This window comes from Lottia gigantea, assembly GCF_000327385.1.
Source record: "Lottia gigantea unplaced genomic scaffold LOTGIsca_184, whole genome shotgun sequence".
NCBI lineage: Eukaryota > Metazoa > Mollusca > Gastropoda > Lottiidae > Lottia > Lottia gigantea.
Window position 1 is genome coordinate 283,027 of NW_008708335.1, and position 21,521 is coordinate 304,547.

General features: G+C 34.2%; 2 protein-coding genes across 2 annotated transcripts; one reads left to right on the forward strand and one right to left on the reverse strand.

The window, feature by feature from the left end:
* Positions 1–3,296: 3,296 nt before the first annotated feature.
* Positions 3,297–3,776, reverse strand: LOTGIDRAFT_68595 (hypothetical protein; the record flags this gene model as incomplete). The annotated part of the gene is made up of 1 exon (XM_009052481.1): positions 3,297–3,776. A coding segment is annotated over one exon (480 nt), but the record flags the coding sequence as incomplete, so codon positions are not given.
* A 6,672-nt stretch (positions 3,777–10,448) lies between these two features.
* Positions 10,449–20,125, forward strand: LOTGIDRAFT_239020 (hypothetical protein; the record flags this gene model as incomplete). The annotated part of the gene is made up of 11 exons (XM_009052504.1): positions 10,449–10,747; positions 11,203–11,278; positions 12,303–12,464; positions 12,875–12,978; positions 13,683–13,792; positions 14,276–14,373; positions 15,412–15,525; positions 16,171–16,282; positions 17,524–17,666; positions 17,903–18,073; positions 19,886–20,125. The coding sequence occupies 11 exons, from the start codon at positions 10,449–10,451 to the stop codon at positions 20,123–20,125; spliced, it is 1,629 nt and encodes a 542-aa protein (XP_009050752.1).
* Positions 20,126–21,521: the final 1,396 nt, after the last annotated feature.

Here is a 21,521-nt window from a genome sequence, read left to right on the forward strand (position 1 = left end):
ATATAGACACCACAGACACATAATATATATACCACAGACACATAATACAGACAACACAGACACATAATATATACACTACAGACACATAATATAGACAACACAGACACATAATATAGACAACACAGACACATAATATATACACTACAGACACATAATATAGACAACACAGACACATAATATAGACAACACAGACACATAGTATTGACACTACAGACACATAGTATAGACACCACAGACACATAATATAGATACCACAGACACATAATATAGACACCACAGACATATAATATAGATACCACAGACACATAATATAGACAACACAGACACATAATATAGACACCACAGACACATAATATAGACACTACAGATTAATATAGATACCAGACACATAATATAGACAACACAGACATATAATATATATACCACGGACACATAATATAGACACCACAGACACATAATATAGACAACACAGACACATAATATTGACACCACAGACACATAATATAGACACTACAGACACATAATATAGATACCACAGACACATAATATAGATACCACAGACACATAATATAGACACCACTATAATATAGATACCACAGACACATAATATAGATACCACAGACACATAATATAGACACCACTATAATATAGACACTACAGACACATAATATAGACAACACAGACACATAATATATACACTACAGACACATAATGTAGACAACACAGACACATAGTATAGACACCACAGACACATAATATAGACACCACAGACATATAATATAGATACCACGGACACATAATATAGACACCACAGACACATAATATAGACACCACAGACACATAATATAGATAGACACATAATATAGACACCACAGACACATAATATAGATACCACAGACACATAATATAGACTACACAGACACATAGTATTGACACTACAGACACATAGTATAGACACCACAGACACATAATATAGATACCACAGACACATAATATAGACACCACAGACATATAATATAGATACCACAGACACATAATATAGACACCACAGACACATAATATAGACACTACAGACACATAGAGCAGTCTCTGTTTTCCTGGCAACAATTGGTACGAAATGTAAGTCTTCAAAGCATATCATATTGAAGGAATAAAGATTGGATAAAAACTGTAGCCTCTATCGTGTCTACAAGATATGTGAACGGACGGACAGTGGCGACGGCAATATACGTCTACATTTCCATGTGGTGATTCCAAAAAGAAAAAATAGGCAGCAATAACCAATCACAGAAGACTTTTTGATGGGATCACCAATACCACTAGTAGTACAGCGATTCATTTGATGTATACTGAACTTGGTGTAATAAATTAAGGTATTAAAGGATGGTTTTTGATGTCAAGTTTTATTATTTATTACATTTCCATGTGGGTTATGAAAATGGAACAAAATTTAGGCCTTAAGAAATAAACTCAATTGATCATTATATTTAAAAGATTAGATTTAAAACTATAGTTGCAATAATCCTTGTCACAAAACTTGTTTGATTCTTGTAATAAAGTTCACAACTATCTTTCTCAAACATTGGGTGTAAAATTACAAATTTTGAACTCTTGGGTCAGAAAAGACCTAAAAATTGATATTAAAATTCCACCCAAGGCTGTCCATAAATTTGAGAATGACAACGGATTAATAGATTTTAAAGCAAATTTAAAGAAATTTATAGTAACTTTAGTTAGCTAAATCATTGTAAATCATCTACAACAACAAGCCATAAATTCAGATTCAAGAAGTCTGTTTTCTAAGGCAGTCTAGGGGAATGGGATTTGCAGCCAGTAGAAAATATTGGTTCTTTGCTTTGAACAGATAATTTGACACAATCTTTCTATTCAACATGATTGTTCCAATTTAACATTCCCATGTGGTCGAAGGGAATGAATAGGCTGAAGAACTTTCTCCCTTAGTATTTATTTAGCAAAACCGACTGACATGAACATCTTACCGCTCAACTCAAAATGTGTAGTAAAACGACCGTTACTTGACTGACTGGAAGTTTCTATAGTCATGTTTGGGATGGGGGATGTTGCCTGGTTATGGGAACTGATTGAACCAGACTGAAACTTCTGATATTATAAAGGAACAATATAGCTCTCAAATCCATGGGCATGTTGCGCTATTTTGTCACTGACCACAAATAAATTATTATTAATCTAGATCAATTGATTGGTAGTGTTAGTATGAATAAGAATACTATAATTAATGTACATGAAGAAACATAGTTGTAATGATTATAAAATATGTTTTAAAATATTCTTTCGCTATCAATCACAAATTTGCTTAGTCTCAATTTTAAGGTCTTTTCTGACCCAATTCTGAGAATTCGGAATTTTAAACCGACAAGTACAAAGATAAAGATGTTTTTTTTTTAATTTAATCCTGCTAAAAGATCCCCATCTCAAAGAAAGGGTTAGTAAACATGTAGGAAATTTTGTTGTACACAGTTTCATTTTGCAACTTGTAAAAAAATTGAAGACTCTATCTTTCTCAAATACTCAAGAAAGGATAAGTTGCTTTGTCAGACAATTTCCCAAACAAGTACCAAGTGTTCTCTTTGCATAATAACAATTCACAATTCACAACTTGTCTATGGTGGGTGTAATTATTTCTGGAATAAGTAGGAGGTAGTTAATTTCCTTCATCAACATGAGATAAAATCCACGGCTATCATTACAAAAACTCGCGGGGTGTTAATGATTGTTAACGATATATGAGTAGCAAGTTGGTCTTTTTGTATGATAAAATTCACCACTTGTAAATGATTTGTGTGCAGGACAATTTAAAAGAACAGATGCACCATTGATTCTAGTCTTGAATAGATGTAAAAAGTCTTCAGAAATACTAGAATGGTACCAAAATCGCATGAATTCCTTAAAAAATATATCGAACTAGGAATTCTACTCACTATTTCTATAGATGTCTTTTCTATATATCACAGAGTATCTTAAAATAACAAGTCGTCATTTTAACTTTCAAACATGGATAATTCTCAACACATGGATTTAAAGGCTCAAATTTTCGACGGTGAGCTGTGAACACTTTTATTGATTAGCTTAGCTAAGAAATTCCAGTTTCTGAGACTAAAGTATGATTTGTGAAAAAAAATGATGCATCTGTCCCTTTAAAAAGTAGTAAGTTAACTTCCTCAACATAAGAAAAAAACAAGTAAAAAGTTTTGTTTTTTGTATTTTGTAATAAATTCACAATTCCATCCTGCTAAAGTTCTCCATCATTAAGAATAATCATCATCCTCATCATTATTGGTTTGTGATGAATTTTGAAGTTGTCCGGCCTGTAATGCTTGCTGCATCTGTAGCCATTGCTGTTGTTCCAACTCGGCTTGTTCTTGTCGCGCCTTCGCAAACAATTCTTGTTGTTGTCTTAATAACTCTTCTTCTGGAATGCCAAGATTTTCTAAACGCGAACTACCACGACGTTTTTTAGCCGCGACTGCTTTCGCTTCTGCTAAAACTGCAACAGCTTCTTCTTTATATGCTCCAAAGCCTAGATTATCCAGTGCTGCTAACACATGCTCTGCAGAAATTGTCTTTTTACTTTGTTTGTTACACATATCATTTGCCTCAGACGAAACTAAATGGATAAATTCAGTGCAGCAGTTTAAAATGAGTTCACGAGCATCGTTGGCTACACGGATACTGGGAGTTAACTCCTTTATCATTTTATTCAGAGCTGCGCGAGGAATTTTCAAATCATCATCATCTTTTTTTTCATCTCGATCATCCACATTCGCCATTTTTTAGCTTTATTCAGAAGTTAATGAAAATAAGTGTCTCTGATTTGCAGAACACCCAACTTTTTCTTCACTTTTTTGAAGGAAAAATCTAATCCAATGGCTAACTACACTGAATTTCTTACAAATTTCAATCCAAAAATGTCCCCACGCAATTAGCTACAAAACTAATCTCTCTAAAAACATGAAACATTCATTTAAATTCACATTTTTCAACAAAAATTTTTTCAAAAATACTGAAACTTTGTAAAACTTGTTTATATAGATGTCGCTGTTGGATTCCTAACGTCTTGACGAACTCGACTATTCATTTTGTAGGTCAAATGTTGCAATGTAGTTTCCAGTAGAAAAAGAGACTGGATAATAAAGACAAGGACATTATAAGGTCACCAGCAGGTGGCGCTCGAATCGTTACTGAAGAATTTTATTTTCTCAGTGACTTTTTCACTTTTATTCGTCTAAAATGGCTTTGAATATATCAAAGCACGTTGCTCGGAGGGTTTTAAACCCGCTGTTGTCCAAAAGGTACAGTATTCAAGTATCTAAATTGTGGTTTTTGGTGCTGTATTTTGGGAAAGAAACTGAAGAAGTGTCAGTAATCCTGAGTGAGTCTGTCAGCTCCCAAGATCTCTACTAGCCTAGTACTGGCCACTAAGAACTGACTGTGACAAGGGCATTATAACTTGAGGTGTCAAGTCAGCTGATCTTACATCATCAGGTCATATCTGGATGGGGTTATGGATGGAAACGTGGGGTTGTAGATGGATGGGGGGGGGGGGGGGGGGGCTTTTTATTTGTTTCTTTTGGTTCTGGCTCAAAAGTAATTTTAGTAATGGCAATTAATGCCTACTAGCCTAATCCAAACCACATGATATGGGTAGGCCTATAGACTGCTTTGATGATAGAAATTTAAATAATAACAGCATAACTGATCTTGAAATATTAAAACAAACCTGAAACACGTACAATCTTCAGCTACGGACAACATTCAGCGCCATAAGATGTATTTCACTAATCAAGTTCGCCTTCTTTAAATCACATGCAATGTAGCACAAAGCAAGTAAACCTAGCCATTCTGTCTTCCGACTACTTTCCTGTTAACACCTTGAAGTCTGGTCATGGTTTTCTACATAAAGTCTTACTATTAACCTTGAGTTGTTGTTGATCAACGTGGAACAGGTTATGTCCTAACTAACTGGCGCCAGCCTTGTTTTTGCATTCAAAGACCCTACTTAAATACGGTAACAAGTCATTTTGGCGCCTGATCATTTTGATAAGTAGGCATAGAGATATATTGCTGTTATTTGAACACCAATCGCAATGCTATATTATGTAGAAACATTTTTTATATATCAAATTTGGATTTAATTAACTTACTAACTATGACTCCTAATCACCTTTTGATCATACTGATATTGTTAATCTGTTTCTTTATCTTTGGTTTCTCCCCTTGCTCAGTTAATTGATATGTATGGCTAATTCCGAGCTAAAATGATTAGGAGACTGGAGATAACGGGTTTTATTTAATAGAAACATGTTGAAATGATTTAAAGTGATACTACATCTTAGAATGAACATAAAATTTAATTTTCAAGAATGGTCAATATGAGTATATATTCATCAGCGAACTTACCTGGTGTCATAAAGTTACAACAGAATCCCTGTAAAATCTAGAAAATTGGAAAATTCATAAAACTAATTATTGAAAAACGCTAAATTATAATATTAAGCGTTTTTCAATAGTTGATTGCATATCTATGGATAATTATTAAGTTTTTTGGATTTATTGGATTATATAAGGATCCTGTTATGTTATTTATGACATCAGGTATATCTACTGATGAATATATACTCTTATTGGCCAAGTTTAAATTTTAAAATTTTATTTTTATTCTAAGACGTAGTATTTCTTGTTATCATGCAAAAAATTTGTTATTGGTCACTTTTTTTTATTCATTTTTTCATATTTTGGCATGCTAAGATAAATTTGTTCTATTTTAATAAAATATATGTAGAAAAAGTCTAGATCATAATACCAATACCAATGTGTGATATTTATCAACTTGTGAGTGAATGAACTTCAAATATTGCATGATAAGTTTTTTGTCCTGTCTGTCTTCTATATTATGTTCAAATACATTACAGTATCTAACAGTTGTTTCATTGCCAATTTCAAAGTAAAACAGCAGAACACGATTTTTAAAAGGTATTTTACTCCTGGGTGTTAAAATGTTAGAGATGCAGGTAATTGCCAATTTCAAAATAAAACAGCAGGTCAGAGAATGTGGGTTTAGTTGTTCAGATTGGACAGTAAGCATAGGCCACATTTACTACAGGCTACACTCTTAAAAACATGATAATAATGTATTGGGTTTAGTTGTTCAGATAGAACAATAATCAGAGGTCTCTGTGTGCTAGTTATTCAGATAGAACAATAATCAGAGGTCTCTGTGTGCTAGTTATTCAGATAGAACAATTATCAGAGGCCTCTGTGTGCTAGTTGTTCAGATGGAACAGTAATCAGAGGTCTCTGTGTGCTAGTTATTCAGATAGAACAATAATCAGAGATCTCTGTGTGCTAGTTATTCAGATAGAACAATAATCAGAGCTCTCTGTGTGCTAGTTATTCAGATTGAACAATAATCAGAGGTCTCTGTGTGCTAGTTATTCAGATAGAACAATTATCAGAGGTCTCTGTGTGCTAGTTGTTCAGATGGAACAGTAATCAGAGGTCTCTGTGTGCTAGTTATTCAGATAGAACAATAATCAGAGATCTCTGTGTGCTAGTTATTCAGATAGAACAATAATCAGAGATCTCTGTGTGCTAGTTATTCAGATAGAACAATAATCAGAGGTCTCTGTGTGCTAGTTATTCAGATAGAACAATAATCAGAGGTCTCTGTGTGCTAGTTATTCAGATAGAACAATAATCAGGGGTCTCTGTGTGCTAGTTATTCAGATAGAACAATTATCAGAGGTCTCTGTGTGCTAGTTATTCAGATAGAACAATAATCAGAGGTCTCTGTGTGCTAGTTATTCAGATAGAACAATTATCAGAGGTCTCTATGTGCTAGTTGATCAGATGGAACAGTAATCAGAGGTCTCTGTGTGCTAGTTATTCAGATAGAACAATTATCAGAGGTCTCTGTGTGCTAGTTATTCAGATAGAACAATAATCAGAGGTCTCTGTGTGCTAGTTATTCAGATAGAACAATAATCAGAGATCTCTGTGTGCTAGTTATTCAGATAGAACAATAATCAGAGGTCTCTGTGCTAGTTATTCAGATAGAACAATAATCAGAGGTCTCTGTGTGCTAGTTATTCAGATAGAACAATAATCAGAGGTCTCTGTGTGCTAGTTATTCAGATAGAACAATTATCAGAGGTCTCTGTGTGCTAGTTGTTCAGATGGAACAGTAATCAGAGGTCTCTGTGTGCTAGTTATTCAGATAGAACAATAATCAGAGATCTCTGTGTGCTAGTTATTCAGATAGAACAATAATCAGAGATCTCTGTGTGCTAGTTATTCAGATAGAACAATAAACCAAGGTCTCTGTGTGCTAGTTATTCAGATAGAACAATAATCCAAGGTCTCTGTGTGCTAGTTATTCAGATAGAACAATAATCAGAGGCCCCCATGTGCTAGTTATTCAGATAGAACAATAATCAGAGGTCTCTGTGTGCTAGTTATTCAGATAGAACAATAATCCAAGGTCTCTGTGTGCTAGTTATTCAGATAGAACAATAATCAGAGGCCCCCCTTTTGCTAGTTATTCATATAGAACAATAAACCAAGGTCTCTGTGTGCTAGTTATTCAGATAGAACAATAATCTAAGGTTCCTGTGTGCTAGTTATTCAGATAGAACAATAATCAGAGGCCCCCCTGTGCTAGTTATTCATATAGAACAATAAACCAAGGTCTCTGTGTGCTACAGGCTGTTGTGTGCTTTAATTTTATCATCAGTATTATTATATTCTTATCTAATCTAATTGTTGTCAGCACGCCCACCATGTTACTCTGATTATCAAATTATGTTTCATTGATAAAATGACAGAGTTTTATTGGACACGTCAATAATACATGATATGACAGTTTTTAATTACGGTACATTACATTTCAATCCAGATGTGTACCCCCAATAAGGGCAATAGAGACAAAAAATGTTCATATTTATTTTGTTGTTGTTGAAGTTTGGGGGTGGGGTAGGGCAACTGGTTAGCCACAGTCTTGAAAAATATTTAGCTTTATTTATCCTGCCATTAACTCCTGATTAGCTTTAATTATGGTAATGGAATCAGATTTAACAGAGTAAAAGGTCTATAGTGTTATTGAGTCAGGACAGTATCAGGTCATGACCCTTAACCTCTGACCAATATGATGACAATTATTCCATACTTTATAGTTCTAACCTTGTTATTGTTACACCTTTAATCAAAGATTGACCTTGATCTCATTTACCTTGTTTGAAATTTGGCTTTTATTTTTAATATAGCCACTTCAGTTAGGGTCTTACGACAGTCCATTTCGCCAAATTAACCTTTTGACCTAACTCAATGATGTTAACTCAATGATGTCTGAAGTAGCTATATATTAAAAAATTGGAATTAGAAATTGGTCTGATATTAATAAGACTACAAGATTATCATTGTTTGACCTGATTGATATTTACAAGCTGGTAGAGGTCAGAGATTAGGATTTAGGAATTTGTAATCTGTCCTTGTTTGACCTTTTTACACTAAATTGATTTACTTTATGTGATTTATTTCACCTTCATAGAACTTGCCACTGTACTTGTCACTGATCTGTCATACTGTCTAACTGATTAGCTACTGTTTATATGATATCATGATGTACTGGAAAATGGATAATCTGAGAAAGATCAATACCAAGAGGTTTGGCCAAGGATCAGCTGGTAGAATGGATCCTTAACTGTGAATCCAAGTTGTTATCATTGTAAAATATAGTTGTTTCTTTTCTTTTTTCTTTCTTGATCTCTTTGACAATTGCTGAATGTTCAGCCCTATTCTCTTTCCCCCTTCCCCTATCAAAAAACAACTTTAAACAACATATCTTTATGTTTCTATCTATTACTACAGTTACCAGATTTTGATTTCAATGGAATATTGAGGTGTGAGAAAAGGGGGTGGGGGGAGATCCAACAATGTCTTTTTTGGCTTAAACTGCCGAAAAATCCTAGCCTTATTACAGTTGATTGACCTTGGATTAGAATTCATTGGGATATCAGAATGAAAATAAAGAGATTAAACTTTGAATTTTAGCATAAAGGGACAGGTTCGCCATCCATTTGTTCTTCTGAAGACTATTTACATTGTATTCATGACCAAAATCAGTCTGAAAAATGGTGAATCTTTCCCTTTAAACTGGGAAAAGATCACAACCTTATTGACCTTGAATTATATATTTGATATTTACCTAATCCCCAGTTGACATACTTTATTAGTTGACTCACTTTATTAGTTAACTCACTTCAATGATACCTGTAGGCAGTTTCTTTATAGACAGATGAATTGCTGAGTTGACAATTTGTGTCTAGGCTATGTTTATTATAGAAGTTTTTGTAACATGTACAAGTGTGTTCTCTTGGCCAGCGCTTCTATTGGAGATTATCTGATATAACACCTTACATAAGGGCATATAAAGCTGGTTGTTTCTTATGATGATAAAAAACCCCATTAAAATGCCTTAGAATACACAAATAAGTGGAATCTTCATAGACGAAAATTTTTATTTCCTGAATTGCTGATTCCCAGCACAAAGACGATTGGTCCAGTTGAAGGAACAGCCCCAACCTCCCCTATCAGGGCGGGTTCCCGGCCTGACCAAACCAAGACCGTAGGGATTCAATGCAGTCTCATAAAAATATTTCATTGTCAATTATTAAAGGGACAGGTGTGTCATTTTGGGGGGTTGATTTAGGCCTTGAACATGTAAATGGTCTTCAGAAGTACTAGAAATGTATGAAAATTGCATAATTCCTTCAAAAATATCTCAAACTAGGAATTTTCACTTTCTATATATTATTTTCTATTCGATATGTGGCACAGTGTCAAGAAAAGACGAGTCATTTTAACTTTCAAAAGCGGATAATTTTGTACTAATGTTTGATTGGTCAAACGGATGGCGATCTGATTTGTAATACTGATTAGATTAAACTCAACCAGTTGAAGAAATTTGGGATAATCTGATTGGTTTTTTGTTTCATCAGAAGAATTTTATGATAAAAACTAAATGATTTATATTTCAGTTGTCCTGTGTCGTCTGCTACTCTTCATACCTCCTCCGTCTGTCATGCTACGGAGAAGAAAAAACATCATAAAGATCTCATCAACCATTCTCGAGTTCGAGGAATTGATATTTTACGTAATCCAAAACTCAACAAGGTATTACATTTCATTAATAAAACTCTGGGATCTCTTTTAGAACTTGTCAAATTCTTTTTAATTTTTTAGCAATGCACAATTAAAGTGAAGAGGTATTCAGTAAGACTTAGTTTTTAAGTAGGGCCTATTTCTTTACGTTTCAACGTTTGGGACTACCGACATGATTGTTTACATTGGAGACCGTCATTGGTTAAAATTACTACGCCCAATGTTTTGTTGATCAGGCAATGAATTTGAATATGAATATTTTTCAGGGAACAGCTTTTACCTTAGAAGAGCGTCAGATCATGGGTATTCAAGGTTTGATGCCGGCGGCCATTTTAACACAAGAAGAACAAATGGTTCGAGTCATGACAAATTTCTACAAGAGAAGTAACGATTTAGACCGGTATATTTACCTGATGGCGCTACAGGAAAGAAACGAGAGATTATTTTACCGTGTTTTATGTGAACATACAGAAGAGATGATGCCCATTGTGTATACCCCGACTGTCGGCCAGGCTTGTCAAGAATATGGTGTAACATTTCGAAAACCTAGGTCAGTATCATCTTAAAGAGATTGTAAAGTGGTTTCCTAGATTTTTAAATCTTGTCTGAAATTGATGAAATTTGTGTGAGTCTCTGTAATCACCCAAGGATAAACCCTAATGAAAATAAAGAAATGAATATTTTGTTATTGCCCTTGTTATTGGCAACATGTTGATGAGCCCTATTGAAATTTTTTAACACGAGTTATTGACCTCCTTCTTGAAAATGCATTCAGTTTTTTAGCTCAAACATTAAAAGGCATGATTCATCCCACAAGTTCAAAAGAAGTGTATGACTGAAGGTTGAATATTTCATACTGGTGATTGTTACTGTACTGCTAAATATTTTTATTCAAAATCAAAGCTGCCAGTTGGCATATATTACCTTGCCTGACAAGCTATCTTGTGAAAGAGCCTCTTATTGCAAAGAAAATGATTTTAATATTAGTATAAATTGTATTTTTAGAGGGTTGTTTTTATCGATTAATGATAAAGGACATCTGTTTGAAATGATGTGTAATTGGCCAGAACAAGATGTCAAGGTAAAGATATTTTACTAATCCATGGAAGTAAATTTTGGAGATGATATTTAGAAGGTTTCTCAATTAAAATATCTGAATTAATAATCTATTATTGATAGTCAGTCTGCTGTCAATAATCAGTCTCAAGTAATATTTACAATAGTGGCACAAAAATACCAAAAAAACCATATTCGGTATGTGGACTCTCTGAAAGTTGCCAACTAGTGCCCTTTATATTTCATGTGTCTTGTCTGTGTGGTTTAATTACCTTTAATTTGTTTCATATAAACGACTTTTATTCTTGGGAGAAAATATCACATACATCAACTTTAGTCTCTATTTTCCAGGCTATTGTAGTAACAGATGGGGAGCGTATTTTAGGTCTGGGTGATCTAGTATATTATTTTCTATTATAGTAACAGAAGGGGAGCGTATTTTAGGTCTGGGTGATGGAGTATATTATTTTCTATTTTCCAGGCTATTGTAGTAACAGATGGAGAGCGTATTTTAGGTCTGGGTGATGGAGTATATTATTTTCTATTTTCCAGGCTATTGTAGTAACAGATGGAGAGCGTATTTTAGGTCTGGGTGATCAAGTATATTATTTTCTATTTTCCAGGCTATTGTAGTAACAGATGGAGAGCGTATTTTAGGTCTGGGTGATGGAGTATATTATTTTCTATTTTCCAAGCTATTGTAGTAACAGATGGGGAGCGTATTTTAGGTCTGGGTGATGGAGTATATTATTTTCTGTTTTCCAGGCTATTGTAGTAACAGATGGAGAGCGTATTTTAGGTCTGGGTGATGGAGTATATTATTTTCTAATGTCCAATCTATTGTAGTAACAGATGGGGAGCGTATTTTAAGTCTGGGTGATCAAGTATATTATTTTCTATTTTCCAGGCTATTGTAGTAACAGATGGAGAGCGTATTTTAGGTCTGGGTGATGGAGTATATTATTTTCTATTTTCCAAGCTATTGTAGTAACAGATGGGGAGCGTATTTTAGGTCTGGGTGATCAAGTATATTATTTTCTATTTTCCAGGCTATTGTAGTAACAGATGGAGAGCGTATTTTAGGTCTGGGTGATCTAGGATCCTATGGTATGGGTATACCAGTTGGTAAACTGTCGCTGTATACGGCTCTCGGTGGAATCGTACCAGAACAATGTTTACCGATTTTACTGGACGTTGGCACCAATAATGAGGTCAGTTTTCCCTAAATTTGTGCAATGAGGGAAATTTTTCCAAGACAGCATCATCTACTTACCCTGTTTCAATTCAAATTTGTGAAGGGATCAATATTTTGTACAGCCTGCAGCATCTTTACTGTTCTTTTTGACCGACTAGACGCTTTTTCCATGTCAGCCCCTCGACCTGTATCACTGACAACAAAACAAAGGGAAAAACCAAGAAAGAAACAATTAGTTATTCCAAGGAAAACAACTTAGGTTCACAGTTAAGGATTCTTTCTACCAGCTGGTCCTTGACCAAACCTCTTGGTATTGATTTTACAAGGATTATCTGTACCCATTTACAGCTGGGTCAACTGGAATAAAAGAATTTATGTTACTATTTTGACCTCATATAAACTATTACCTAATTTTTGATTTTCTAGAAATTACTGAATGACCCTCTGTATATTGGGTTAAAACGACCCAGGGTCAAAGGTCAGGAGTATGATGATTTCGTGGAAGAATTTATGACGTCTGCAGTCAGAAAGTGAGTTGGAATTTCTTTGATCTTAAATACTGTCTCTATTTACCATATATGGTTTTAGTGGATGATTCGATGAAATGTTTTACCTTGGAAGTTATTAAAGAGATTGTAAAGAGGTTTTCTTAATTTTCAATCAGACCTCTGTGGCCTTTGCAATTCCACTATCACGAAAAATGTTATTGATTTATAAGGACGTTTGCTATGGTGATATAATAAAGTGCATAATTAATGTGAAATGGTACAAATTGATGCTATCAATGTCCCTTTTACACATACAAAACTTAGAAAACCTCTTTACAATCTATTTAATGTATGTAGGGGCTTAATTATCGTTGTTGGGCCTTTCCCAAATTTACATTCCATCTAAAAAAATATGTCCCGTCTTCAATTCACAGGTTTACAAAAAAATGAGCCGTATATAAAATAATTCTAAAATTAAAAATGGGAGGGTGTAGGCCAGTCCAGGCTAGGTCAGCCTTAATTCCAGAATGGGCATGGTCTGCCTGTAAAACTACCACTGTCTTTAATAACTGTCTATGTATTTCTTTGTTTATCTTATAAATCTCTCCAGAAGTAGGTAATTTTCTATCAAATTGATGTATTCCAATGCTGTAATTGACAGTCTCTACTTGTGACCTAGGCCAGTGCTTCTATAAGAGAGTTTCTCTTATAAAACCTTATACAACTGTCATCTCCAATCTTTACAGGTATGGTCAGAATTGTTTGATACAGTTTGAAGATTTCGGTAACCACAATGCATTCCGTTTCCTGGAGAAATATCGTGATAGATATTGTACGTTTAATGATGATATTCAAGGTGAGGTCAAGGTCATTCTAGATGTTCAGGTTCGACTATCTGATTATGTATGTGTGTTGACAACAGGATGCTGAGACATGTGTCTAGAATTATCCACATTTGAATTTTAAAATGACGAATTATCTTTTTTTGAAACTCGGCCATTTACTCAAAAGACATAAATAATAGAAAGCGAAATTCCCAGTTTGAGGTATATGTGAAGGAATTATGTGATTTTCGAACATTTTCAGTATTTCTGAAGACTATTTACATATATTCAAGACTCAAATCAACACCTGAATGGTGAACCGTGGACTCTGAGTGTTTTTAGGTTTTTTGCTCCATTAATTGGTATATTATACAGTACTAAAACATTTAGAAGTATCACTACACAGTAAAAACAACAATATTTATAAACAATAGAAGTCTATATAATGATACTGTTTGTATTAATCAGGTTTATTTCCAGTGTTGTATTAATTTAATAGAATATATTTGTAATAGGTACAGCTTCAGTGGCTGCTGCTGGTGTTTTTGCAGCGTTAAGAATAACAGGGAAGAAATTATCAGATAATGTTTTTGTCTTTCAAGGAGCTGGTGAGGTATGTCTCTATTAATATTTCAAATATTACACTTACAAACATATTACACTTACAAACATTGGACACTTACAAACATATTACACTTACAAACATTGGACACTTACAAACATTGGACACTTACAAAGATATTACACTTACAAACATTGGACACTTACAAACATATTACACTTACAAACATGGGACACTTACAAACATATTACACTTACAAACATATTACACTTACAAAAATATTACACTTACAAACATGTTACACTTACAAACATGTTACACTTACAAACATATTACACTTACAAACATATTACACTTACAAACATGTTACACTTACAAACATATTACACTTACAAACATATTACACTTACAAACATAATGTTACACTTACAAACATATTACACTTACAAACATATTACACTTACAAACATAATGTTACACTTACAAACATATTACACTTACAAACATTGGACACTTTTACTTAACTTAAAGAGATTGTAAAGAGGTTTTCTTAATTTTCACCAATTTGCCCCAGTCCAATTTTCAACCAGACGTCTGTGGTTCCTGTAATTTCACTAAAACTAGGTTTTTGAAGACTCACTTATTGCAAAATATGCTTTACCACATGAGGAACTTCTTGATTAGTGACGTCATCAAACACTTAGTTTTAGTGGAATTGTAGGAACCACAGACGTCTAACTGAAAATCAGAATAGAACAAATTGATTCTATCAGTGTCCCTGATACACATAAAAATTTTAGAAAACCTGTTTACAATGACTTTAACTAAGCTAATCAGCACTTTGAGATGAAGAGTTCTTTTTTCAGGCCAATGCCTTTGCTTTGTTTTCATTTCACACTTCGTAGGGATCAATGTCAAGCTGATATTTGATTATTTAAGATGTAAACGTTGGTATCACTAGTATTATTATTGGTGTGTAAACACAGTTGATCATGTGACAAAATGAACACAGTTTGCGTAACTGTTATATAGAAGAGAGAATGATGATAGAAATAGAAATATATTTTTGTTACTTTCTATAATTTCTAGGCGTCTATAGGTATCGCTCAGTTGATAGCTTTAGCAATGGAAGAAGAAGGAACGAGTACAGAAGAAGCTAGGAGTAAAATTTGGATGGTCGATTCTCGAGGCTTAATAGTGAAAGTGAGTTTTAGTTTTATATCTTTTTATCACCTGGTCTGGGGCAGAGGAGGCTTATCAGTGAGTTAGACACTTGCTCTCCAGGTTTTAATTCTAGCATAGGTTGAATTACAGTTTCAGATTTATTTTTCCTTCTGTCTTGGGGGGAGGGGCCTGCTCAGTGAGTTGGACACTTACTCCCCAGCCTGTAAGTCAAGGGTTTTCTCTGAGTAAATAGTGAAAATGAGTAAGACTTATTAGTTTGATATCTTTTTATCACCTGGTCTGGAGCAGAGGAGGCTTCTCAGTGAGTTAGGCACTTGGTCTCCAGGGTTTAATCCTAGCATAGGTCTAGCATAATCTGGTTTCCCTGTCAGTGATGCAGGTAACAGTAACTGATATGGAAGAAAACATCTAGTTGTTCGGTTGGGATAATAATCTGATGTCCCCATGTTCTACAGGCTGCACCATTCTGAAATCAAACTACCCATAGACAGACACAATTTCCTTCATTGCACAATCCCTGGTGTTGTCTTATCGTGAGGCAGAATAGAAAATTATTTAGCATGTATAATGGCATTTTATTTCAATTTTTCTCAACAAAAGAAAAAGGTTTTATATGTCTTGAAGTAAATTCATTGTTATAACGAAACTATATGATTATTGTAGAATCGTCCTAAAGGTGGCGTTAGTGGTCATAAAGTAGATTTCGCGAAGGATCATGAACCTGTAGATAAACTAGAAGACGTTGTTAGTAAACTGAAACCAACTGTTTTAATAGGTAAGCTTTTTTTAGTGTTTTTGATTATATTCTTGCTAGCTAACTAAGAGTCCATTAAGGCTTAGGTCCAGACAATGGGTGATCTCAGGGTTGGTGTTGGAGTTGGTGTTAATTAAGAGTCTGGAACACTGAGTTAAGTTAACACCCGGTCCCGTATTCTCAAAACAATCTTAGCGCTAGGATGTCCTAGGATCTTATCATCTAACATTGATTTTAGAATATCCTAGGTTCTTATCTTCTAACATTGATTCTAGGATATCCTAGGTTCTTATCTTCTAACATCGATTCTAGGATATCCTAGGACCTTATCATCTAACATTGATTCTAAGATGTCCTAGGTTCTTATCATCTAACATTGATTCTAGGATATCCTAGGTTCTTATCATCTAACATTGATTCTAGGATGTCCTAGGACCTTATCATCTAACATTGATTTTAGGATATCCTAGGTTCTTATCTTCTAACATTGATTCTAGGATATCCTAGGGTCTTATCTTCTAACATTGATTCTAGGATATCCTAGGTTCTTATCATCTAACATTGATTCTAGGATATCCTAGGTTCTTATCATCTAACATTGATTCTAGGATGTCCTAGGACCTTATCATCTAACATTGATTTTAGGATATCCTAGGTTCTTATCTTCTAACATTGATTCTAGGATATCCTAGGTTCTTATCTTCTAACATTGATTCTAGGATATCCTAGGTTCTTATCTTCTAACATTGATTCTAGGATATCCTAGGTTCTTCTCTTCTAACATTGATTCTAGGATATCCTAGGTTCTTATCTTCTAACATCGATTCTAGGACATCTGAACGCTAAGATTGTTTTAAGAATACGGGGCCAGGTGTTCATGGGCAGTGTTTATCTGGAGGTAAAAACACCAGGTCAATGTCAGCACTGGGAAGTCCCTATTTCTTATTCTTGCTGCTTTGATTTTTTTGTGTCTTGTTTCTCCACTTGATTAACGTACTGGTTAAAGGTCCTTATTTAATGTGTAGCTCAACAGCAGACAGGAGATGGTGTCAGGTCAACACTTTGAAATGGGAATACAACGAACACTGCTGGTTGGTTTCAAAGTTTTTGTGGAATTAGGTGTAAGTGTCAACACCCATCACCAACTTTGAAATCACCCAATGTTTTCTGATCTGGTCAGTACAACAAGTGGAGAAGCAAAAAGTAGAAACTGGATCAGAATTGACATAAAACTACATATTAATTTATTTCTGATTATCCAGGAGCTGCGGCAGTGCCAGGAGCCTTTACCACAAAGATATTAAAAGAAATGGGAGAATTTAACAAGAGACCAGTGATATTTGCCCTCAGTAATCCAACTAGTATGTCTGAATGTACAGCAGAACAGGCCTACCAGGCTACAGAGGTAAGTGGACAGGGGTGGTACAGTTTGGGGCAGACCGACTTCATTGGGGACATCTGTTGGGATTGAGATTCTAAATAAAAAAGGACTGTGAAAGTGTAACGCTGCCAGAAAATTTTTTAAAAAATACAATTGAATTTATGCATTCTGATGTCTAGGGAGAAATTGTTTATTAGAAATGAAGAGGTTCAAGTTTTTTATCTGCAAACCAGATGTAATATGAAATCTTATTCTTCCAGGGAAGATGTGTGTTTGCCAGTGGTAGTCCTTTCTCTCCAGTCCAGTTAAATGGTAAACTCTATCATCCAGGACAGGGTAATAACGCCTATATATTCCCCGGAGTAGCGTTGGGTATCATTGCTTGCGGAGTTCGACATGTAGAAGATAAAATATTTTTACACTCTGCCAAGGTACCGTCTAATTTTCTTATGTTTATTTATTTCTTATGATATATTACTTGCCCCTCCAGATATATTACTTGCCCCTCCAGGTATATTACTAGCCCCTCTGGATATATTACTTGCCCCTCTGGATATATTACTAGCCCCTCTAGATATATTACTTGCCCCTCTGGATATATTACTAGCCCCTCTAGATATATTACTAGCCCCTCTGGATATATTACTTGCCCCTCTAGATATATTACTAGCCCCTCTGGATATATTACTAGCCCCTCTAGATATATTACTTGCCCCTCCAGATATATTACTTGCCCCTCCAGGTATATTACTAGCCCCTCTCAATATATTACTTGCCCCTCTGGATATATTACTTGCCCCTCTGGATATATTACTTGCCCCTCTGGATATATTACTAGCCCCTCTGAATATATTACTAGCCCCTCTAGATATGTTACTAGCCCTTCTGGATATGTTACTAGCCCCTCTGAATATATTACTAGCCCCTCTAGATATATTACTAGCCCCTCTGAATATATTACTAGCCCCTCTAGATATATTACTAGCCCCCCTGGATATATTACTTGCCCCTCTGGATATATTACTAGCCCCTCTAGATATATTACTAGCCCCTCTGGATATATTACTTGCCCCTCCAGATATATTACTAGCCCCTCTAGATATATTATTTGCCCCTCTAGATATATTACTAGCCCCTCTAGATATATTACTAGCCCCTCTAGATATATTACTAGTCCCTCTAGATATATTATTTGCCCCTCTAGATATATTACTAGCCCCTCTAGATATATTATTTGCCCCTCTAGATATATTACTAGCCCCTCTAGATATATTACTAGCCCCTCTGGATATATTACTAGCCCCTCTGGATATATTACTTGCCCCTCTAGATATATTACTAGCCCCTCTAGATATATTACTAGCCTCTCTAGATATATTACTAGCCCCTCTAGATATATTACTAGCCCCTCTAGATATATTACTAGCCCCTCTAGATATATTACTAGCCCCTCTAGATATATTACTAGCCCCTCTAGATATATTACTAGCCTCTCTAGATATATTACTAGCCCCTCTGGATATATTACTAGCCCCTCTAGATATATTACTAGCCTCTCTAGATATATTACTAGCCCCTCTGGATATATTACTAGCCCCTCTAGATATATTATTTGCCCCTCTGAACAAACAAGTCTGGCTACAGGATAAAACAGCAGACATCTTACCTCTATTTGCTGGTAAATTTCTGATCATTAACCCTTTGAACTCTGAGTGTTTTAATGAAATAAAACATATACCCTGAACTCCAAGTAATAAAAGTTGAATTGTATGACGTTAACATCGTGTGACATCACTTAGTAATGGTAAACCGAATGCTTAGGTATTTTTCGCATATATCTGCCAGGGATGAAAGGGTTAATAGAGACTTGGTCTTACATCTGGATATCTTGCTTAAACTTTGTTTAAATATTAAACACTATAGTTATTAAGTATATTATCTAGATGAATAGTTGAAACTCAATTTGATGGATGTGGTTAATTCTTCTAATTTTCTATGAACTGTGAACACTCTACAGACTGGTTGTGTTTGTTAAAGATCCATCTACAGCTATAAAGGAAACTAATGCTCCTGTTCTGTCAAAATTTCCCTCATAGCACACTGCATGGCATTGTCTGATTCTATTATCTTATTTTTGAGTATAAGAATAGGTTAAAGTGTCCTTTCAATTGATAAAAATACCAAACTTTTATTGTTGTTTATAAACAAGTTATGTTTAATGAAATATTTATTTTAAATTCCAGGCTTTAGCTGATATGGTAACACAGGAAAATCTTGACGAAGGCCGAGTTTATCCCCCGTTAAACTTAATACGTGAAGTTTCAGTTCAAATAGCTACTAAATTAGCAGAAGACGTATATCGCGAGGGTCTTGCTACAACGTATCCTGAACCTGCAAATAAAGAGGAATTTATTCGCTCCCATATTTATGAACCTGATTACGAATGTTTCGTTCCTGAAACTTGGCCATGGCCACAGAATTAGAAATTTAGTAATAATTTAGGTTTTATTTTATGATATCTATATTTGAAACTCTCCACTGTAAAATCATTAATGATATATTTTCTGTGGCCTATATCTAGGTTTCAGAATTTTATCTATTCTGTTTAGTTTTATGGTGGAATGTTTTTGTTTTGTAAATCTGGGTCCTTGTGTTGTGAAATTATTGTCAATTCAGCTCAGAGTAAGTTAGGTAGACAGAAAACTTTAAAACTTTGGTTGTTATTCCTAAAGATTAGAGGCATTTTTATTATTTAGTTGTCTGGATCTTGGAGAACTTCAGGTGTCCTGACTTCATAGTGATCACTAGTTGTGATTGGTTGTGTCAATTCAGCTCAGAGTAAGTTAGGTAGACAGAATTCTTAAAAACTTTGGTTGTTATTCCTAAAGATTAGAGGTATTTTTATTATTTAGTTGTCTAGATCTTGGAGAACTTCAGGTGCCCTGACACTATAGTGATTACTAGTTGTGTTTGGTTGTGAAAAATTAAATCTTGAGTTCTGAATGTAACTACAATTTGGTTTTATTAAAGAGGTGTTAAAACTTATGACTGCTATTCACGTTATGATATCTGGGCACCTGAAGTTGTTTTTAGTTAAAAATAAAGGCATTTTTCTTTTAATTTTTACTTTTTTACATTTATTTGTCAGTTGTGAGTTTGAGATTCAATCAAGCATTTTGAAAAACGAAAAATCAAAAGTGAAAATCAAATTCAAATGCTATATTATTATTTTCTTACTGAACATATCATATTAAAATATAAAGTTTAGATTAGTATACGATGTTTTTATAATATTATAGCGAACAAAACAATGTTGATATATTTATTAGAATGAAATTAGAATTAGAGTGCTATCTTTTAGTTTGTGCCATCACTATGGTAATTAATATTTTATAAAATGTGTTGTGTTTAATATTATTTTCGTTACGAGTGCTATATTATTAAAGTCCAGCAGTGATATTGTACACTGAAAACTGATTATAAACATTGACACGAGCTTAAAGAAACTATATCTTTGAGATTAACAATAAAATTGAGTCTATGTTTATAATCAGACCTGCTTGAGTACAAATATTATTGTTGTTATTTTAATGTTTTGTTTTGTTATAGACTCATGTTTATTTTTAGTCTCCAATGTAAAGTTTCTACCTGAAAATTATTCTTAACTTTAAACACGAGTAGTCCATTTAATATCTAGGTACAATAAATAATAAAAACAATAGACAGACTAAACTAGTAACATTGTGTTAATTTTTACTTATTTTACCTGAATATAACCCCTTCATAGTGACGGTTTAAATTATCATCCTTTGTGAACAATATTTTTGTTGTTATTTTAATATTTTATTTTCTTCTCTACACCAGTATCGTTATTTTATT